The sequence below is a fragment of the Silurus meridionalis genome, chromosome 4 (assembly GCF_014805685.1).
Source record: "Silurus meridionalis isolate SWU-2019-XX chromosome 4, ASM1480568v1, whole genome shotgun sequence".
Taxonomy (NCBI): domain Eukaryota; kingdom Metazoa; phylum Chordata; class Actinopteri; order Siluriformes; family Siluridae; genus Silurus; species Silurus meridionalis.
Genome location: NC_060887.1, coordinates 10,045,799 through 10,061,895, shown reverse-complemented (window position 1 = coordinate 10,061,895; position 16,097 = coordinate 10,045,799). Strand labels below are relative to the sequence as shown.

General features: G+C 36.7%; 2 protein-coding genes across 2 annotated transcripts; both read left to right on the top strand.

Moving 5' to 3' along the window:
- The first annotated feature begins 8,958 nt into the window (after positions 1 to 8,958).
- Positions 8,959 to 10,332, top strand: LOC124384239 (apolipoprotein A-IV-like). Its single transcript, XM_046846931.1, has 4 exons — positions 8,959 to 9,054; positions 9,152 to 9,200; positions 9,392 to 9,506; positions 9,595 to 10,332. Exons 2-4 carry the CDS (start codon positions 9,161 to 9,163, stop codon positions 9,959 to 9,961), a joined length of 522 nt encoding a protein of 173 aa, XP_046702887.1. The 5' UTR covers positions 8,959 to 9,054; positions 9,152 to 9,160; the 3' UTR covers positions 9,962 to 10,332.
- A 2,885-nt stretch (positions 10,333 to 13,217) lies between these two features.
- On the top strand, positions 13,218 to 14,571 carry LOC124384231 (apolipoprotein A-I-like). The gene is made up of 4 exons (XM_046846920.1): positions 13,218 to 13,309; positions 13,399 to 13,459; positions 13,542 to 13,692; positions 13,786 to 14,571. The coding sequence occupies exons 2-4, from the start codon at positions 13,420 to 13,422 to the stop codon at positions 14,360 to 14,362; spliced, it is 768 nt and encodes a 255-aa protein (XP_046702876.1). The 5' UTR covers positions 13,218 to 13,309; positions 13,399 to 13,419; the 3' UTR covers positions 14,363 to 14,571.
- Positions 14,572 to 16,097: the final 1,526 nt, after the last annotated feature.

Below are 16,097 nucleotides of genomic sequence, written 5' to 3'. Positions count from 1 at the left end.
TGCATAAAGGTTTTTCATTCATTTTGTGGTTCCAGCACAAAAAATTAACCTTTCGACCTTTTCCACAACATGTAGTGTAACAGCCTTGAACTGTAATGGACCTAAGTGGAATTATATGCTCACTGGCATCACTTATACATATTCATGCATGCATATTCATGATCTCATGTGGCAACAATACAATTAATATAACATTTCAGACTTAAGAGAATGGGGGAAAATGTGACATGATTTCAGTAAGCTTGTTTTTGAATGAGAGCTTGAAAGAAAGATGGGTAAAAAATAAATAAATCAGGTCAATTGTGGTGCACATATCTTGCTGGCAAGGATTTCATAATCTTAATTTTTTTGTCTGACCCACTTAAGATTACATTAAATGCAACAAGAAGGCACCTCAGGTCCAGCATAATGAAGAGTATAGCCTGTTACTGAAAACGTGTTCGATTTAAAGACTGTATTTACCTGTAGTACCAGATTCCGACAGCAAGATGGTGCCACTAGATGTAATCACTCCACCCTACAGCAGTTTGTCAGTGAAAGCACCTAGCCAGATAACTATTATTGGTTAATAATCATTGCCATCATCTCAGAATTAAAACAAATGACACAGAAGCAACCACATCTTTTAATCTAATTAATGTAATCTAGACTAACTTTCAATCACTCCCTAAACAACTAATAGCCTGGAGAGCTATATATTCAAAATTTAGCTTACTCTAGATCAAATTTTTAAGTGAAGAGGCAAGTTGAACTTCAATTTAATGCTGGAAAAAGGACATATTATCTGAAGTATTTCAGTTAAACCCACCAGAGACCATCAGCCAAGATTTTCATGTTTTTTTTTTATTATTTTATTGATATATATATATATATATATATATATATATATATATATATATATATATATATATATATATATTTTTTTTTATATATATACAGTGAGGAAAATAAGTATTTAAACACCCTGCTATTTTGCAAGTTCTCCCACTTAGAAATTATGGAGGGGTCTGAAATTGTCATCGTAGGTGCATGTACACTGTGAGAGACATAATCTAAAAAAAAAAAAAATCCAGAAATCACGATGTATGATTTTTTAACTATTTATTTGTATGATACAACTGTGATGATCCGCTGTGGCGACCCCTAATGGGAGCAGCCGAAGAAGAAGAAGAAGAAGAAGAAGATTTGTATGATACAGCTGCAAATAAGTATTTAAACGCCTGAGAAAGTCAATGTTAATATTTGGTACAGTAGCCATTGTTTGCAATTAAAGAGGTCAAACGTTTCCTGTACTTTTTCACCAGGTTTGCACACACTGCAGAAGGGATTTTGGCCCACTCCTCCACATAGATCTTCTCTAGATCAGTCAGGTTTCTGGTCTGTCGCTGAGAAACACGGAGTTTGAGCTCCCTCCAAAGATTCTCTATTGGGTTTAGGTCTGGAGACTGGCTAGGCCACTCCAGAACCTTGATATGCTTCTTACAGAGCCACTTCTTGGTTATCCTGGCTGTGTGCTTCGGGTCATTGTCATGTTGGAAGACCCAGCCTCGACCCATCTTCAATGCTCTAACTTAAGGAAGGAAGTTGTTCCCCAAAATCTCGCAATACATGGCCCCGGTCATCCTCTCCTTAATACAGTGCAGTCTATATGGTTAGTAGCTCCTAGTTTTATGAGCTCAACATTTGTGATCATCACAGATACAGCATCAGCTTCTCCACGCCAGAGCCTTTAAACACTCCAGGAGGTCCAATGTCAAAACCACGCATGCAGCGGGATCCAATTGGCACTGGTACGTCTCTGGATGGTTCGGGATGTTTGCGAGTTCGGCATCTACTTCTTCAAAGGTCCATAATCTTCATGAGGTGGGACATGACTGGAGCTGGCCAACTTTAGGATGTCTTGGGATGGGGAGAGTAAGAGAAGCAGTGGAGAGTAATTAGCGTAGCTGCTGTTCATGATATTAGCAGCACAAGTTGATAATGTGCATATGATCAGGTGTTCTGGAGCACAAGGTTATGATGTGAGACGTATGTTATGTGTAGGCTTTGCTAAAAAGATATGTTTTTAATCTGCACTTAAACTGGGAGACTGTGTCTGAGCCACGAACACTGTCAAGAAGACTATTCCAGAGTGTAGGAGCTAAATGTGAAAATGATCTACCACCTTTAGTAGACTTTGCTATTCTAGGAACTATTAGAAGCCCAGAGTTTTGAGATCTCAGGGAGCGTGACGGATTGTAGCGTGTTAAAAGACTGTAGAGATACATGGGAGCCAAACCATTTAGTGCTTTATAAGTACATATCACATGCTGTATATATGATACATGTTTAACACCTCCAAGCTGCCAGTTTTGGGCACCTGAGCAAGCCCTTAACTCACTACTGCTCATTTAGTAAATGAGATCATTAAGAGTCGCTCGGGATAAACACTTCCAACAGGAAGTGGCTATATCTCGCTATCCTTGTCTTTCTATTTTCTCCGTCTGATTGTCTCTGTGTCTCTTAGTAAATGTCTTTGTCTCACTGTATATGTCTCTCTCTTGCTGTCTCTCTATTTGTTTCTTACCCTTTCTAAAGCTGTGTCTGTGTCTCTTTGTCTTTGTCTCTGTCTTTCCTGCTTATTTACATGTCTAACAAAGTTTTGAGTTTTGAAGTAATGCCATTAGCGATCTATGATGAACGACTTCCCTGGTTCAATTCTTACTTCTAGGTTCATATTGAACATTATAAAAAGTTTTTAAAAACAGAACAGTAAGAGGTCTTAAAAATTGGTTGCTGGTAAATCATGGTATATCAGTGGTGCAGGTGTTGGAGATGTGGTTCTTGTACCTGAGTCACTTATCATAGACTTCGAGTAACTGAGAGAATGAACAGGAAGGAAATGTTTTGACCCTCTACCATCATGATCTAAGAGAAAACAGTGGTCTCTTAACTATAGAAAACCAAGAGTCCAATAAACAACACCTTGTTTGCCGCCCCTATGGTAGTGTAGTGGTTAGTGATGCGGTCTCTGCTGTCTGACTCACCCGGTTCGATTCCTACTGCTGAGCTTTCCTTTAAAAAGTTTTAATAAAGAACTATAAAAGGTCCTAAAAATCAGGTTCTTGCAGGAGGTCCTGTGGCTCAATTGGAAGAGCTTTGCCTCTGGGTTGAGAGGTTGCTGGGTTCAAACCCCGGCCAGGGCTCGAAGTTAAGAGTGTGGAAGGTGTCAGGAATGGCTGCGTTGAAGGTTGGATGTGGATGGTTTCGGAGGGTGTATCCTGGAGCAGGGGGGCAATATCCGGGCATCTGCCCCCCCCAGTGTCTGAGAAGCTGAAAACAGGGGGTTATGAAGCAAAAAAGTATTGACTTAGTTTTGCATATATAGGGAAAAATTCTGCCAAAAAAACTATCACCCTCACTTTTTCTAAGGCTATGAAGCAGCAGGTCTTCACAGCCTTTGTTCACAGTCAACCACTCAATTGCTCACCACAGACTACTTTCCACACAGCTTACCCAGTGTGGGGAGAAGCTAGATTCAAACCAGCAACCTCTGAGCTCAGAGGCAAGGCTTTTACCACAAAGCCATCAAGTCCCACAACACACCTTCTTTTTTTTGGGGGTTTATCCTTCGTTTCATGCTTCAAAACAAGAAATTCAGACCAGACAGAAACACAGAAAGCAGGATTCGAACCCTCAACCCCACCAACAGCAAAATACCCGTCTTAACCCACTGAACCATCGGGAAAGACAGGCTGTGATGATTGTTTAGAACAGGTCTATCTTTTCTTTCAAACCATCAACACAAGAATATCATGCTAAAGACAAACGTAGGAAGCAAACCCATATCATGACTAGCAGGGACAAAGCAGGATTCAAACCCTGATTCACACCATTAGTGAGGCACCAGCAATAACCCACTGAACTATCAGGAAGGACAAGCTGGAAAGCTTGTTTAGAGCAGGTCTATCTTTCTTTTTAACCCATCAAAACAACAATATGAAGATGTAGGAATCAGGAATTTAACCTACCTCATGACTAGCAGACAGAAAGCCAGGTTTAAACCCTGACCACCAACATTAGCAAAGTACCAGGCTAAACCCACTAATCCATCAGAAAAAAACAGGATGGGAAGCTTGATTAGAGCAGGTCTATCTTTCTTTTCAAACCATCAACACAATAATTTAACGCTAAAGAAAGATGTAGGAAGCGAATATAGATGTAAGTAGCACAAGTTGAACCCACATTGTAAATGGCAGGAAGAAAGCAGGATTCAAACCCTGATCCTCACCATCAAGTCAAGTGGCTTTTTTTACACAGCCTGCAGCCTATGGGTTAACAACATATGACAAACCAGCAACCTGATATACTACATTTGCACTCTTGATCTATTAGAGTGCATATATTTGCTGTTTGAAAGATTCACTTTCTCGCTTATGTAAAACTGCATTACGGTAAATGCAGTGCATTATATGTGAATTGTAATAATATATCCAATACTAATGATCTCTGCATCTGAACTGCTTAGTTGGCCTGCTTAGATTGCTGGCACTCGTTCCTGTTCACAGGTCATCAAAGTCATCGAAGAGCTCTATTTGCAGATCCCATGAAATTCCCCTGTTGGTACATGCATTGAGTAATATAAATGCTCAGGTACATTTATAAAAAAAAGAATCAATGATTACAAATGTATCAAGTCCATGACAAAGATATTAATATGCATAGCCTGACCTTGATCTACAGATTTGAGGTATTTTGTTTAAATTATAGGTAATGTAAGATACATATTTTCAGTAGCAACTAACTGACATATTTTTCTTTCATTGGTGCATTTATATACAGTCTATGGAATCCCTAAAAGACAATTTTGCATCACTATGCAGAAAACACTCTGTTCTACTATACAATGAAATTCTTACAAGAAATAACTGACAAAAAATTCCTGCAAAAATGTATATGCATATATGCATTGTGTATATAAACATTATATTTAATGTCTTGTTTTAAATTCAACCATTGTATAGACCTGAATATGTAAGGGTGTGCTACTTTAGAAAAAAAAAAAAAAAATCAATTTAATAATCAAGTCTTTTCATGTGGAATTGTTACACTCATTGTTAAACTAATTTGTTTATCATGTATTTTGCAACAAGAAGGCAACTCAGGTCCAGTGAGATGAAGAATAAGCAGGTAAAAAGTTATCTATCTGTTTGTGTGCATCAGTAATCGTTTGCCAAATGAACACACAAGTTGTCTGGGATGAGATAAGAATATTCAGGCTAACATCAACTGCTGATAGGCTCATTAAGTTAAACGGTGTCGGCTTTGTATCACCGCCAGCAATGAGACAATGTTGTAGTTAAGACCATGTAAACCAAAACCAAGTCAAAACCACAACCAGAATGTGTTGAAGCCAAGACAAGACCAGTTATCTTCAAATTCATCCACATAACATTAACCCAATCATAGTAAAATAATATCAATAAAATTTCATTACAGAGGTGAATTTTATTTGTAGAATTTTTCCTTTGGTTTTTCCTTTGTTTTCTTCAAAGCAAACAAGTACAAACACTGAAGAGCTATAATTGACATTTAATTATCACCTATTTTGCACCAAATACATCATTTTTGTCCAAGCAAAAATGACAAACATTCAATATTTAATATGGAAAGGACCTGTGAATACCCAAGATATTCTGAAGTCTATGGACTGTCAATAAAAAAATAATAGAATAATAATAGAAGTATCAATAATATAATGATTATGTATGTGGACTATTAATGCTCATAAATAGCATTGAGAATGTGAACAACAGACAAGAGTTTTTACTGTTTTAAAGAAATGCACAACAGTTCTGCTCTGGATTTGTTAGGAACTATTTTCATTGCCAAAATCGAGCAAAAACTTAACATTGTGCCTAAAATTTAATCATATTACCTTTTTTTGTATTGGACCTTATAAAATCACTATTACATTTGAACTCATGCTCATATTTGTGAAGAGCAGAACAGTCCTCTTGCTTGTTAATAATATAAGAAAACAAGATCTTATGAAAGTATTCATTATTACATATTTTGAATTTTGTGCACATTTCTATTAATTAGTGTTGACACTTCTTTTGACAACACCTGCAAGTTCTAAACACATTAATTATGTTAACAATTAAATAAGTCAAAGCACTAGCAATTTAGTGATAACCCTGCAGTTCAGGGGTCTATTGTCATATGCACAGGAAACAGACTGTTACACCATACAATGAAATTCTTACTCTGTGAATCCTTCAAGCAACCTGTGTGTGTGTGTGTGTGTGTGTGTGTGTGTGTGTGTGTGTGTGTGTGTGTGTGTGTGTTAGTGGTCTGTATCTAAAACGCTGTTCTTTAAAACTACTTAAGGCTTAATTACAAGTTTAAAATTCATTCTGTGGCATAATTAATTTGCATACACTAAATATTAATGTGTTTAAAATGTTTCTGTTAAACAAACATAGAAAATGTTGAATATCAGGCCCAATATCTAATATTTCCAACAATAAAAGATAATTACATTTTGAAATAACATTTACAGTTTCTTTATCAAGGAATAGTTAATAGGGATGATAAGCGATACAGTATACTGTACCAAACAATGCATATTGAGGCGTATTGAGACTGTCTGTTGTTTGTTTCAGTATGATTCAGAATAAGAAAACCACATTGTGTGTTGTCAGTGAACTCTGTACCTCCACGCTGGCATTTGATTAAACTTTGGTGGGGAGGAGGGACGTTTCCAGTAGTGTGATCAGACACATGTAGACAGTCAGTCTATCAATAAGTGACCAAATGCCAATGCAATTAGACATTTTGGCAGGACTTTAATATGATATGCCTAGTACTTTCCCTGTAGAGTGTAACTTTCATTGAATTTCTCTCTGTGCTCTCCAGTAGGGGTGTTTTCTATATATATTAGGCTTTAATCAGGTCAAGTAAAGTAGACTTTATTGTTATTTTACCCATATACAATGCAGTACAAGGTGAAACGAAACAATGTTTCCCCAGGACCAAGGTGCTACCACAGAACTACACAGAACTCTAAAACTAACAACACAAAGTGCAAAAATGAGAGAAAAAAAGACAACATACCTAAAAACAACAGAAGACAAGGAAAAACAGTAGCACGGTAGTGCTGACCAGTACAGTACAGAAGGTTACACAAATCAAAAAATAAAAGCTGTACTTTTTTAAACTTTTGGCTCAACAGAAAAAAAAGAGTTGTTGTTTTTTACATTGATTGTGTGGATCAGTCGAGGTCCTTTATGTTGAGGAGTCTGATGGCTTGTGGTAAAAAACTGTAACACAGTCTGGATGTGAGGCCCGAATGCTTCTGTACCTCTTTCCAGATGGCAGGAGTGTGAAGAGTGTGTGTGAGGGGTGGGTCAGCCACAATGCTGGTGGCTTTACAGATTCTGCGTGGGGTGTAAATGTCCATGATGGAAGGAAGAGAGACCCTGATGAGCTTCTCAGCCGTCTTCACTATCTGCTGTAGGGTCTTGCGATCCGAAACAGCGCAGTAATGCAGTTGCTAAGGATGTTGTCGATGGCCCCTTTATAGTAGGTTGTAAGGATGTGTGGTGAGGTTAGGATGTTTCTCAGAAAGTAGAGACTCTGCTGGGCTTTCCTTATTACAGACCCAGTGTTGAAGGACCAGGTGAAGTTGAACACCAAGGTATTTGGCGTTCCCCACAATCTCCATGGAGGAGCCACTAATGTTTAGCAGGGAGCGGCCAATTTATGTCTTCCTGAAGTCAACAACCATCTCTGTTTTGTTTTCTCTAAGTTCAGAGACAGGCTGTTGGCTTTAGACCAGTCCCTTAACCTCTGCACCTACTCTATGTATGCTGACTCATCGCTCTCGCTGGTGAGACCCATCGCAGTGTCATCAGTAAACTTAATTTTATATACAGTATATATATATATATATATATATATATATATATATATATGCCTCCACACACAAAAAACAACAGAAATCTAATTAGAAAGCAGATATTGATTCCATTTTAGCCTTGTCTTAACACTGTCTGATTGAATTCTTAACATTAAAAAGCTAAACTTCCTTCTTCTAATCAATATCTGATTTCTAATTAGATTTCGGTTGTTGTGGGGGATTGTGTCAAAAATGTCACCAAAATTAAAAAAAAAAAACCCACAAAAATGTATTCCAAGATTCTTGAATTAGATGAGCTCTTGTTTTATATGAGAGCCTTTTCCATGAATATGAGCACAATTGCAAATGTGATATTGATTTTATACAAAAGTTCAATAAACAAAAAGGTGGTATGAAGTGACTTAAAATTTTTGAATATAGGTTCAAGTTTTGGGTCTATTTTGGCGATGAAACGGTTCCAAACAAATCCAGAGCAGAACTGTTGTCCATTTCTTAATATTCAACATACAGTAGAATGATTACTATATTAATACTTCTATTATTATCCTATTATTATTTTATTGAAAGTTCTTCAATAAACAGTATCTTGGGTATATACAGGTTTTCTGCATTTTAAATGTTGGTTTTATTTTTTTCTTGCATAAACAAAACCTTTCTTGCATAAGTGTTCAGTGGTGATAAAACCTGGAAAATAAATTTTACTTTTAGCTCCTGAGTGCTTGTTTATGAATTAAGTTGCAATTCATAATGCAAAATGTAAAAAGTCTACACACTGATTTCCCTCAAAAATCTAGATATATTATTTGCCTACTTATGCAGAATGATTAACATCAATGTAAAATTCGCTATGATTTGCGAAAAAATAGATCTAGAGAACTGAAAGCTTTTTGGACACAGTGCTTTACTATGATTTTTTTAAAGGTTTATGCAAGAGTTTTGTACCAGACTGTAGTAGGTCCAAAATGTCCTGTGACATGTGACTAATAAAGCAAATAAAAAAAAAAATTGGAATGGCACTGACAGCTAGACAGCTACTTTTGGACTTTGGGGATTGATATTCACTATTCACCTGCCTATTTATTAACAGTCCTGGCTACATTCACCTGCACACTGAACTGAGAAAACTTTCAGCAAAGAATATCTGCACCGAGGTAAACTGGAAACGACTAATAAAAAATGCTTAATGGGGTGGAAGTTGAATATGTCTAATTTCTCTTTGTTTGTGTATGTGTGTGTGTTTATCTACAGACAACAAAAATGAAGGTTTTTCTGCTGCTTGTCATTGTGGCATTTACAGGTAAATGTTTTATGATTTCTATGAACTGCATATCTCCATTAATCAATTTTTCTGAAGTTTTTTTATATGTAATGTAATAATTTTCCTCAGTGGCATTTATTTGCCGATGTAATGATTAAGTATATTGATTTAGACTCACACAGAGGCTTTATGCTAGTCAGTTTAACCTTTATGTATTTATGTGTTCTCAGGTTGCCAAGCCAAGCAACCGATTGATGTTATCTGGGTCTATTGGGCCAATGCAAAACACACTGCTGAAGAAACAATGAAAACAATTGGAGAGTTTAAATTGTTACAGGAAGTCAAGTAAGTTAAAAGAACCAGTTTACTTTCTTACTGTTGTAGCTTTAAGTTCTTTTTGCTTTAATATGCATACGTCTTTTTTATTGCATAGTGCTAGATTTACAGAAGGTGCAAACGTGGCCAAGACATACACAGACATGCTTCGTGAACAAGTAAACCCTGTGGTCCAGGACGTCATAACTAAAATTAACAAGGAGGCTGAGGTTCTGAAGTTGAGTCTTGAGCAAGACTTGACAACTGTGAGAGACAAACTGGAGCCCTATACTGGGGATATTAAAGCTGAAATTCAGGAAAAAGTGGAGGAGCTGAGAGAAGCTGTGGCTCCCTACACTGAGCTTCTTGACATTGAAGCACTGAAAACCACCGTGCTGCAGAAGACAGAGGAAATTAGGGGAAATATGGAGTCCCTGAATGAACGCCTCATCTCTCTGTACAAGTCCATCACTAAGACCGAATAAACACTACAATGCTATTTCTCCCACAAACAACCTGAAATACTAAACATCAAATACTCAGAAATAACGAGTGCTTATCACAAGAAAACACACCAAACAATGGACTGTATCAGCTTGCTAATAATTCAGTGAAGTTCTCCCAACAAGCATTAGCATTAAAAAAAAAAGTTTATCTTTTATTTACCTATTGCTGCTAAGGAGTGATGTATTTTCTGCCAATCTTTTTTGGCTGATTTTTATTTCTTTGTTAAAGAAGAAGTTAGATAGAAGAATGTATAATTATCTTTATAAGAATTGCTTCTTAAAAACTGTCTCTAATGTTCCTTCCTGCAGTGTCTCTGTAAGAAAATAAAATCATAAACAAGCGAACACAATCAACATTCGAAAGAGAGTTTTATTATGACAATGAAAGTCCTGGCCAAACAATTACATTATATATCAAAAAGACATTTAACCAACTGATTAACCAACTGGTTTGTCAAACTGATGGTTCACAAAAGTTCTAAAAACATGCATGCCTTTAAAGATGAGCTACTTCAGATAAGATACTTGTGATGGCAGATGAACATGCCATGCACATCTGGAATCTGGACATTGTGCAAGCCTTACACATAATAATTCTGATCAAGTATTGGATGATACAGTGATCAGGCAGTCATGGTGATAGCTGACATGTTTCTGGTAGCTTCTTCTTGACATATTTTTCTCTTTTTAAAATGCAGAAAATACTATACTGATGTACATAATAAAGTCATATGATTCTCATGAGACTAATGTAATATTATGCAGTTAGGAGGTGTGAGACACATTCTGCATCTTACCACACTGGGGTTGGGGGTATATACAATATACAGTATATACACACACACACACACACACACACACACACACACACACATATATATATATATATATATATATATATATATATATATATATATATATATATATATATATATATATATAATCTCGATTGCCAAAAGTATTGGGTCACCTGACCTTTCCTGCTGTATGTGGCTCTTTTCCAAACTATTACAGGACGTCTTTGAATGCTCTATAATAAATTTTGCATCCACTTGAACTTGGAAACCCAAACCTGTTCCAGCATGGCAAAACCCCTGTGCACAAAGTAAGCTCCTTGAAGATCTGGTTTACATTCTTTGTAGAGAAAGATCTTGAGTGATCTGCTATAGAGCTCTGATCTCATCCCTACTGAACACCTATGGGATGAATTAAAATGCTGACTGCACCCCAGGCCTCCTCACTTACATCAGTACCTGCCTTTCATAATACCCTTGTGGCTGATGAACACAAATATCCATAAGCACACTCCAAAATCTAGTGGACCTTCCCAGAAGAATGGAAGAAATTATAAGAGCAAATTGGGACTAAATGTGGAATGCAATGCTCAAAAATCACATACCATACTTATGACCAGGTGATCCAATACTTTACAATAGTGCATATTGCATATGTTAACTGTATTCTAATGATAGTGTCATAGGACACTGTTTTCAGATGTACTGCAGAGTTCATTCAGATCTCAGACTGGTTCCATGCCATGATTCTTTCTCAGCATGGTCCCTACTGATATAATTACTTTTTTTATTAGTGATAGATTGTTTGATTTTTCTTTTGGTGATCTCCATGTCTGTCCCTGACACGTTTCTGTATTTAGTCTCTGTCTCAGTTTAGTCTCTGTCTATGTTTCCGCCCTACTCCAGACACCCTACTCTATCACTGATTTGCTGAAGCCATGTCCCTGGCATGGTTTTCCATGTTTATAATAATTACAGTCCATATCCTCCAAGTCTATATTTATGGTTCTTTAGTTGACACACATGAATCTGTTAAGTAGCTGGTGTATGCTGTAAAACTTCAGGCTAGCAATGAGATTTATTCAAGTAGAATGTTTGATAGGATGATCACTAGATGCCATGGAGTTGGCTAAGGACTGTTTTATACGTCTGTGCATTCTCAGTTTTAAAAACGCGAGGAGGACACAGAAATTGCCAACCCTACACTAGCATGCAGTAACATATATAACATTATATTATTCATATGGAACAAACTAGGAAAAGGGCAAAAACACATAAGAACTGACTGAAAGACAGTCGAACAGTATTGTGGAATGGCCTGCCCAGTCACCACACCTAAATCTAATGGAACTGCTCTGGGATGAACTGGTCAGAAAGAAATTTAGTTAAGAACACTTTTTTGGCAAGTTTTACAAGAGGCATGGCAAAGTATTTCAGCTAAGTTTGGAAAAACAAATTGTCTGGATGCCAAGAATGTGTAAAGTTGTTATTCAACTAAGCTCAGGTAGGGTTTTCAATAAGAAATAAAGTGTAACATCTGCACATTTATATATGTGTCATACTGTTACATTACCTAGTTTGTTGCATATAAACAGTAGAAACATGCATGTGTTTCTCAACAAGAGTGGGTGTTTCCAGACTTTTGACAGACACTGTATGACAGCTATTCTCTCTCTCTCTCTCTCTCTCTCTCTCTCTCTCTCTCTCTCATTGATTTGAATTTAATTGAAATCACATCTAAGTTGGAATACATTTATATTGAATAGCATCATCAGATATACCACAAATAAGTCAGATCAAGTGAAATGTATTTAAATTATGTATTAAAAGGTATATGTAAAATAGTGTAACTTTTATGTGTGATTTTTACAGAACACAGGAAAAAGATTTTATGGAAAATATTTTGCATTTTATATATATATATATATATATATATATATATATATATATATATATATATATATATATTGATAAATGTTGGAATAACTTTTAACTGGTGATTAATTAAATTATTAATTGCTACATTTTAATGTATTGTATCTATAAAACATTAGTGACAAATCCAATTGTTTGGTCAGGGACTATTACAACCCTGACCAAACAATATTTTATCTAAGTCTTCACCATTAGCATTAGTTATCTACATTAGTCACATTTAGATGTAAATTAAATCATAGCAATAATAGCAATAATAAAAAGTAAATAAATACATTACAACAAAAAACAACAATATAAAGCATTTCTTTAACACAGAGAGGTTGCAGGTTAATGTCTGGTATTACGTTATGTCTCCATATCACCTCGACTTTGCTTCAACACTACAGTCAGACTATCAGTGTGTTACCTGAACTTTAAGCTCAGTGGTAATTGACTCTCCAATAAGGACATTGTGATGTGGAGTAGTGTTGACAGCAAGGCACTACCTTCTGGACTTTGGCATTTCAATACAACACACACCACCCTACTGTATATATACACTGACTTCTAAACAGACACACACGCACACGCAGCTGGCATCTGACAGAGCAAACAGGTAAAAGAAAAGGCTTCATTCTAACAACTGTCTCTATATACATTTATTTTGATGTTTAAAATGTGTAAAAAAAATTTATTTGTTCATAGTATCAGATCAAAGTAAGAACCATGAGGGTGCTTGTGGTACTTGTGCTGGCTGTAGCCACAGGTATAACTTTCGGTTATTTTAAAAGCATAAAAAGAATATAGTATTCCTTAAACCAACTTAAACTCTTTGGTTCTTTCACCAGGCTGCCAAGCCAACTTGTTCTATGCTGATGAGCCCAAACCACAGCTGGAACAATTGACTGATGCTTTCTGGGATTATGTTGCCAAGGCAACACACACTGCAGAGGACACAGTGAAAACAATTAGAGAGTCTCAACTTGGCCAGGAAGTCAAGTAAGTTAAAATAATTATGTTTAATTTTATAATTGTGATTTTAAAGTCAACTTTTTACATTTATAATCATGTTTTTTTGTTTTTACTCCATAGTGCTAGATTTACAGATGGCACTAATATGGCCAGTGAGTATGCTGTCACTCTCCAGAAACAAGTGAGCCCTTTTGCCCAGGACATCATGACCAAGATCTTCCAGGAGGCTGAGGTTCTGAAGGAGCGTCTTCAGCAGGATTTGACCACTGTGAAGGGCAAACTTGAGCCCTATTCTGATGATCTGAAGACCCAAATTCAGCAGAAAGTGGAGGAGCTCAGAGTAGCTGTGGCTCCCTATGCTGAGTCCATTGACACTGAAGCTCTGAAAGCCACCATGCTGCAGAAGACAGACGAGCTCAGAGGAAGTTTGGAGGAGAAAGTGAAGGAGCTGCAGTCCCAGATGGAGCCCTATGCTGAACAACTCAGACAGAAAGTAGATCAGCACCTGCAGGAATTCCAAAACGCTGTGGCCCCTCTGACTGACGATCTTCAGACCAAGGTTGCTGAGAGAGCCGCTTTGGTTCAGCAGGGTCTGGCTCCTTATGCTGAAGATCTGAGAGAGAAACTGGACCCCTATGCCCAGAATCTGAAGGACCAGCTTACCTCTCTGTATGAGTCCTTCACCAAGACCAACTAAATACACCAAACCACAGTTTACTCTTACACCCATGAATGAAAACGACCAAAATGAAATAGCAGACATCAAACATCCAACTCTTTTCAACATTCAACTCTTTTAACCTCGTACTGTTATGGAGTTGTGTTCTTCGTAAATGTCATACTGGTATGTGATGCAAAACTTCCACTTCTTGTGATTATATTATAATAAACCTGCTATGAAAACAACTGATTCTGAAAGTTTACTGTTTTAAAGTATAAAAGCTACTTCCAACCAAAAATGACTACTCTCAGACAAAAAATATATTTCAACAGATATTTGTCAGTTGTCTTAATTCAACAGATTTAATGAATACATTATCTACTGTAATTGAAATATAAATTAAAACAAGTTTAAAGAAATGTATATGATGATCCACCTTAGAAAATAAAGCACTGTGCACTTAAAAATTATAAATAAAAATAAAAAATAAAACAATGTGTAAGGACGGTCAGATCCTTTTATGATCCCAGACCCTGAGAACTGCCATGCAACAAAACAATAAACTTTCTAATCTGAGGAAAGGATCTCTTTAATCTGAGGAAAGAATGCAATCTGTTCAGTTGCCCTCTCACCCATCCTTGAGCCCCCTCTGTCCCTCCTGGGGAGACGACCAGGTCATGCAAAGGTGACAAAAGTTCCCGGAATTCAAGCTACTATACTTGCATAAGGTAATAATTACATTTTAGAAATGTATGCATTTCTCCTCCACGTGTTTGGTATCATTTTAAAGGTCTAAGTGTGATTGGAAATATGATCTCAGTCTCATATTAGTAGAACAGATTTCAGGTTTGGGGAAATTCTGTCCTATTGACATAAAGGTTGCCCCTGAGAAGATCAGGTGGTGCTTTTACACTAGGTGACATTTGTGTACCTCCTGTCCCAAGAAAGGATTTGCAAAGCTTTTATCACTTTAAATTTACAAGTGGTTACAATGGTTTGGGTATTTAAGGAAATTTGGTGAAACACTCAGGGAAGCATTCTGTAGTCAGAACTTCCCACACTTCCCTGTGTGTCTCTATTGCCAGGTACAGTAACTCTTTAACAATTCTTTAGTAAACTACATTGCTAAAATATTTGGTTTTATGCTGATGATTAAATCATTTATATCTAGTTGATTATGTAGCCTGGTGTTACCGCAAATCTATGACCAAGATAGTACAAACTGAAGGCTCATGAACGGGTGGAACATAGAGTACAACGTCTGGGACTTTCTGATTTCTGACTATAATTGACTTAGTAAGTTAAATCTAAGTAGCTAAATGAATTATTCTTCATGAATATCAATTAATCAATCAATCAATACAATTTTATTTATAGAGCGCCTTACTACAACCAAAAGGAGCACAAGGCGCTTTCCAGTAAAACAACAATAGACAATAAAATATAAGAACACAATGTACATAAAATAGCAGTTGAATCAGGGGCTATGTGTTAAAAGCTTGTATTAATAAATGAGTTTTCAAATGCGATTTAAAGACACTCAGCACAGTAATACTTCGTATGTGTGCTGGAAGTTTGTTCCACAGCTTTGGTTCCTGGATGGCAAATAACTGGCCTCCACTTTTTATATTTGTACTTGGGAGTGACCAGAGAGGTATGTCCAGAGGAGTGGGGAGTTCTGGCTGGTTTGTAGACTGTTACTAATTCGGCGAGGTAGGCCGGGGCCAGACCATTGATGGCCTTAAACACAAACAGCAGGACCTTATACTCC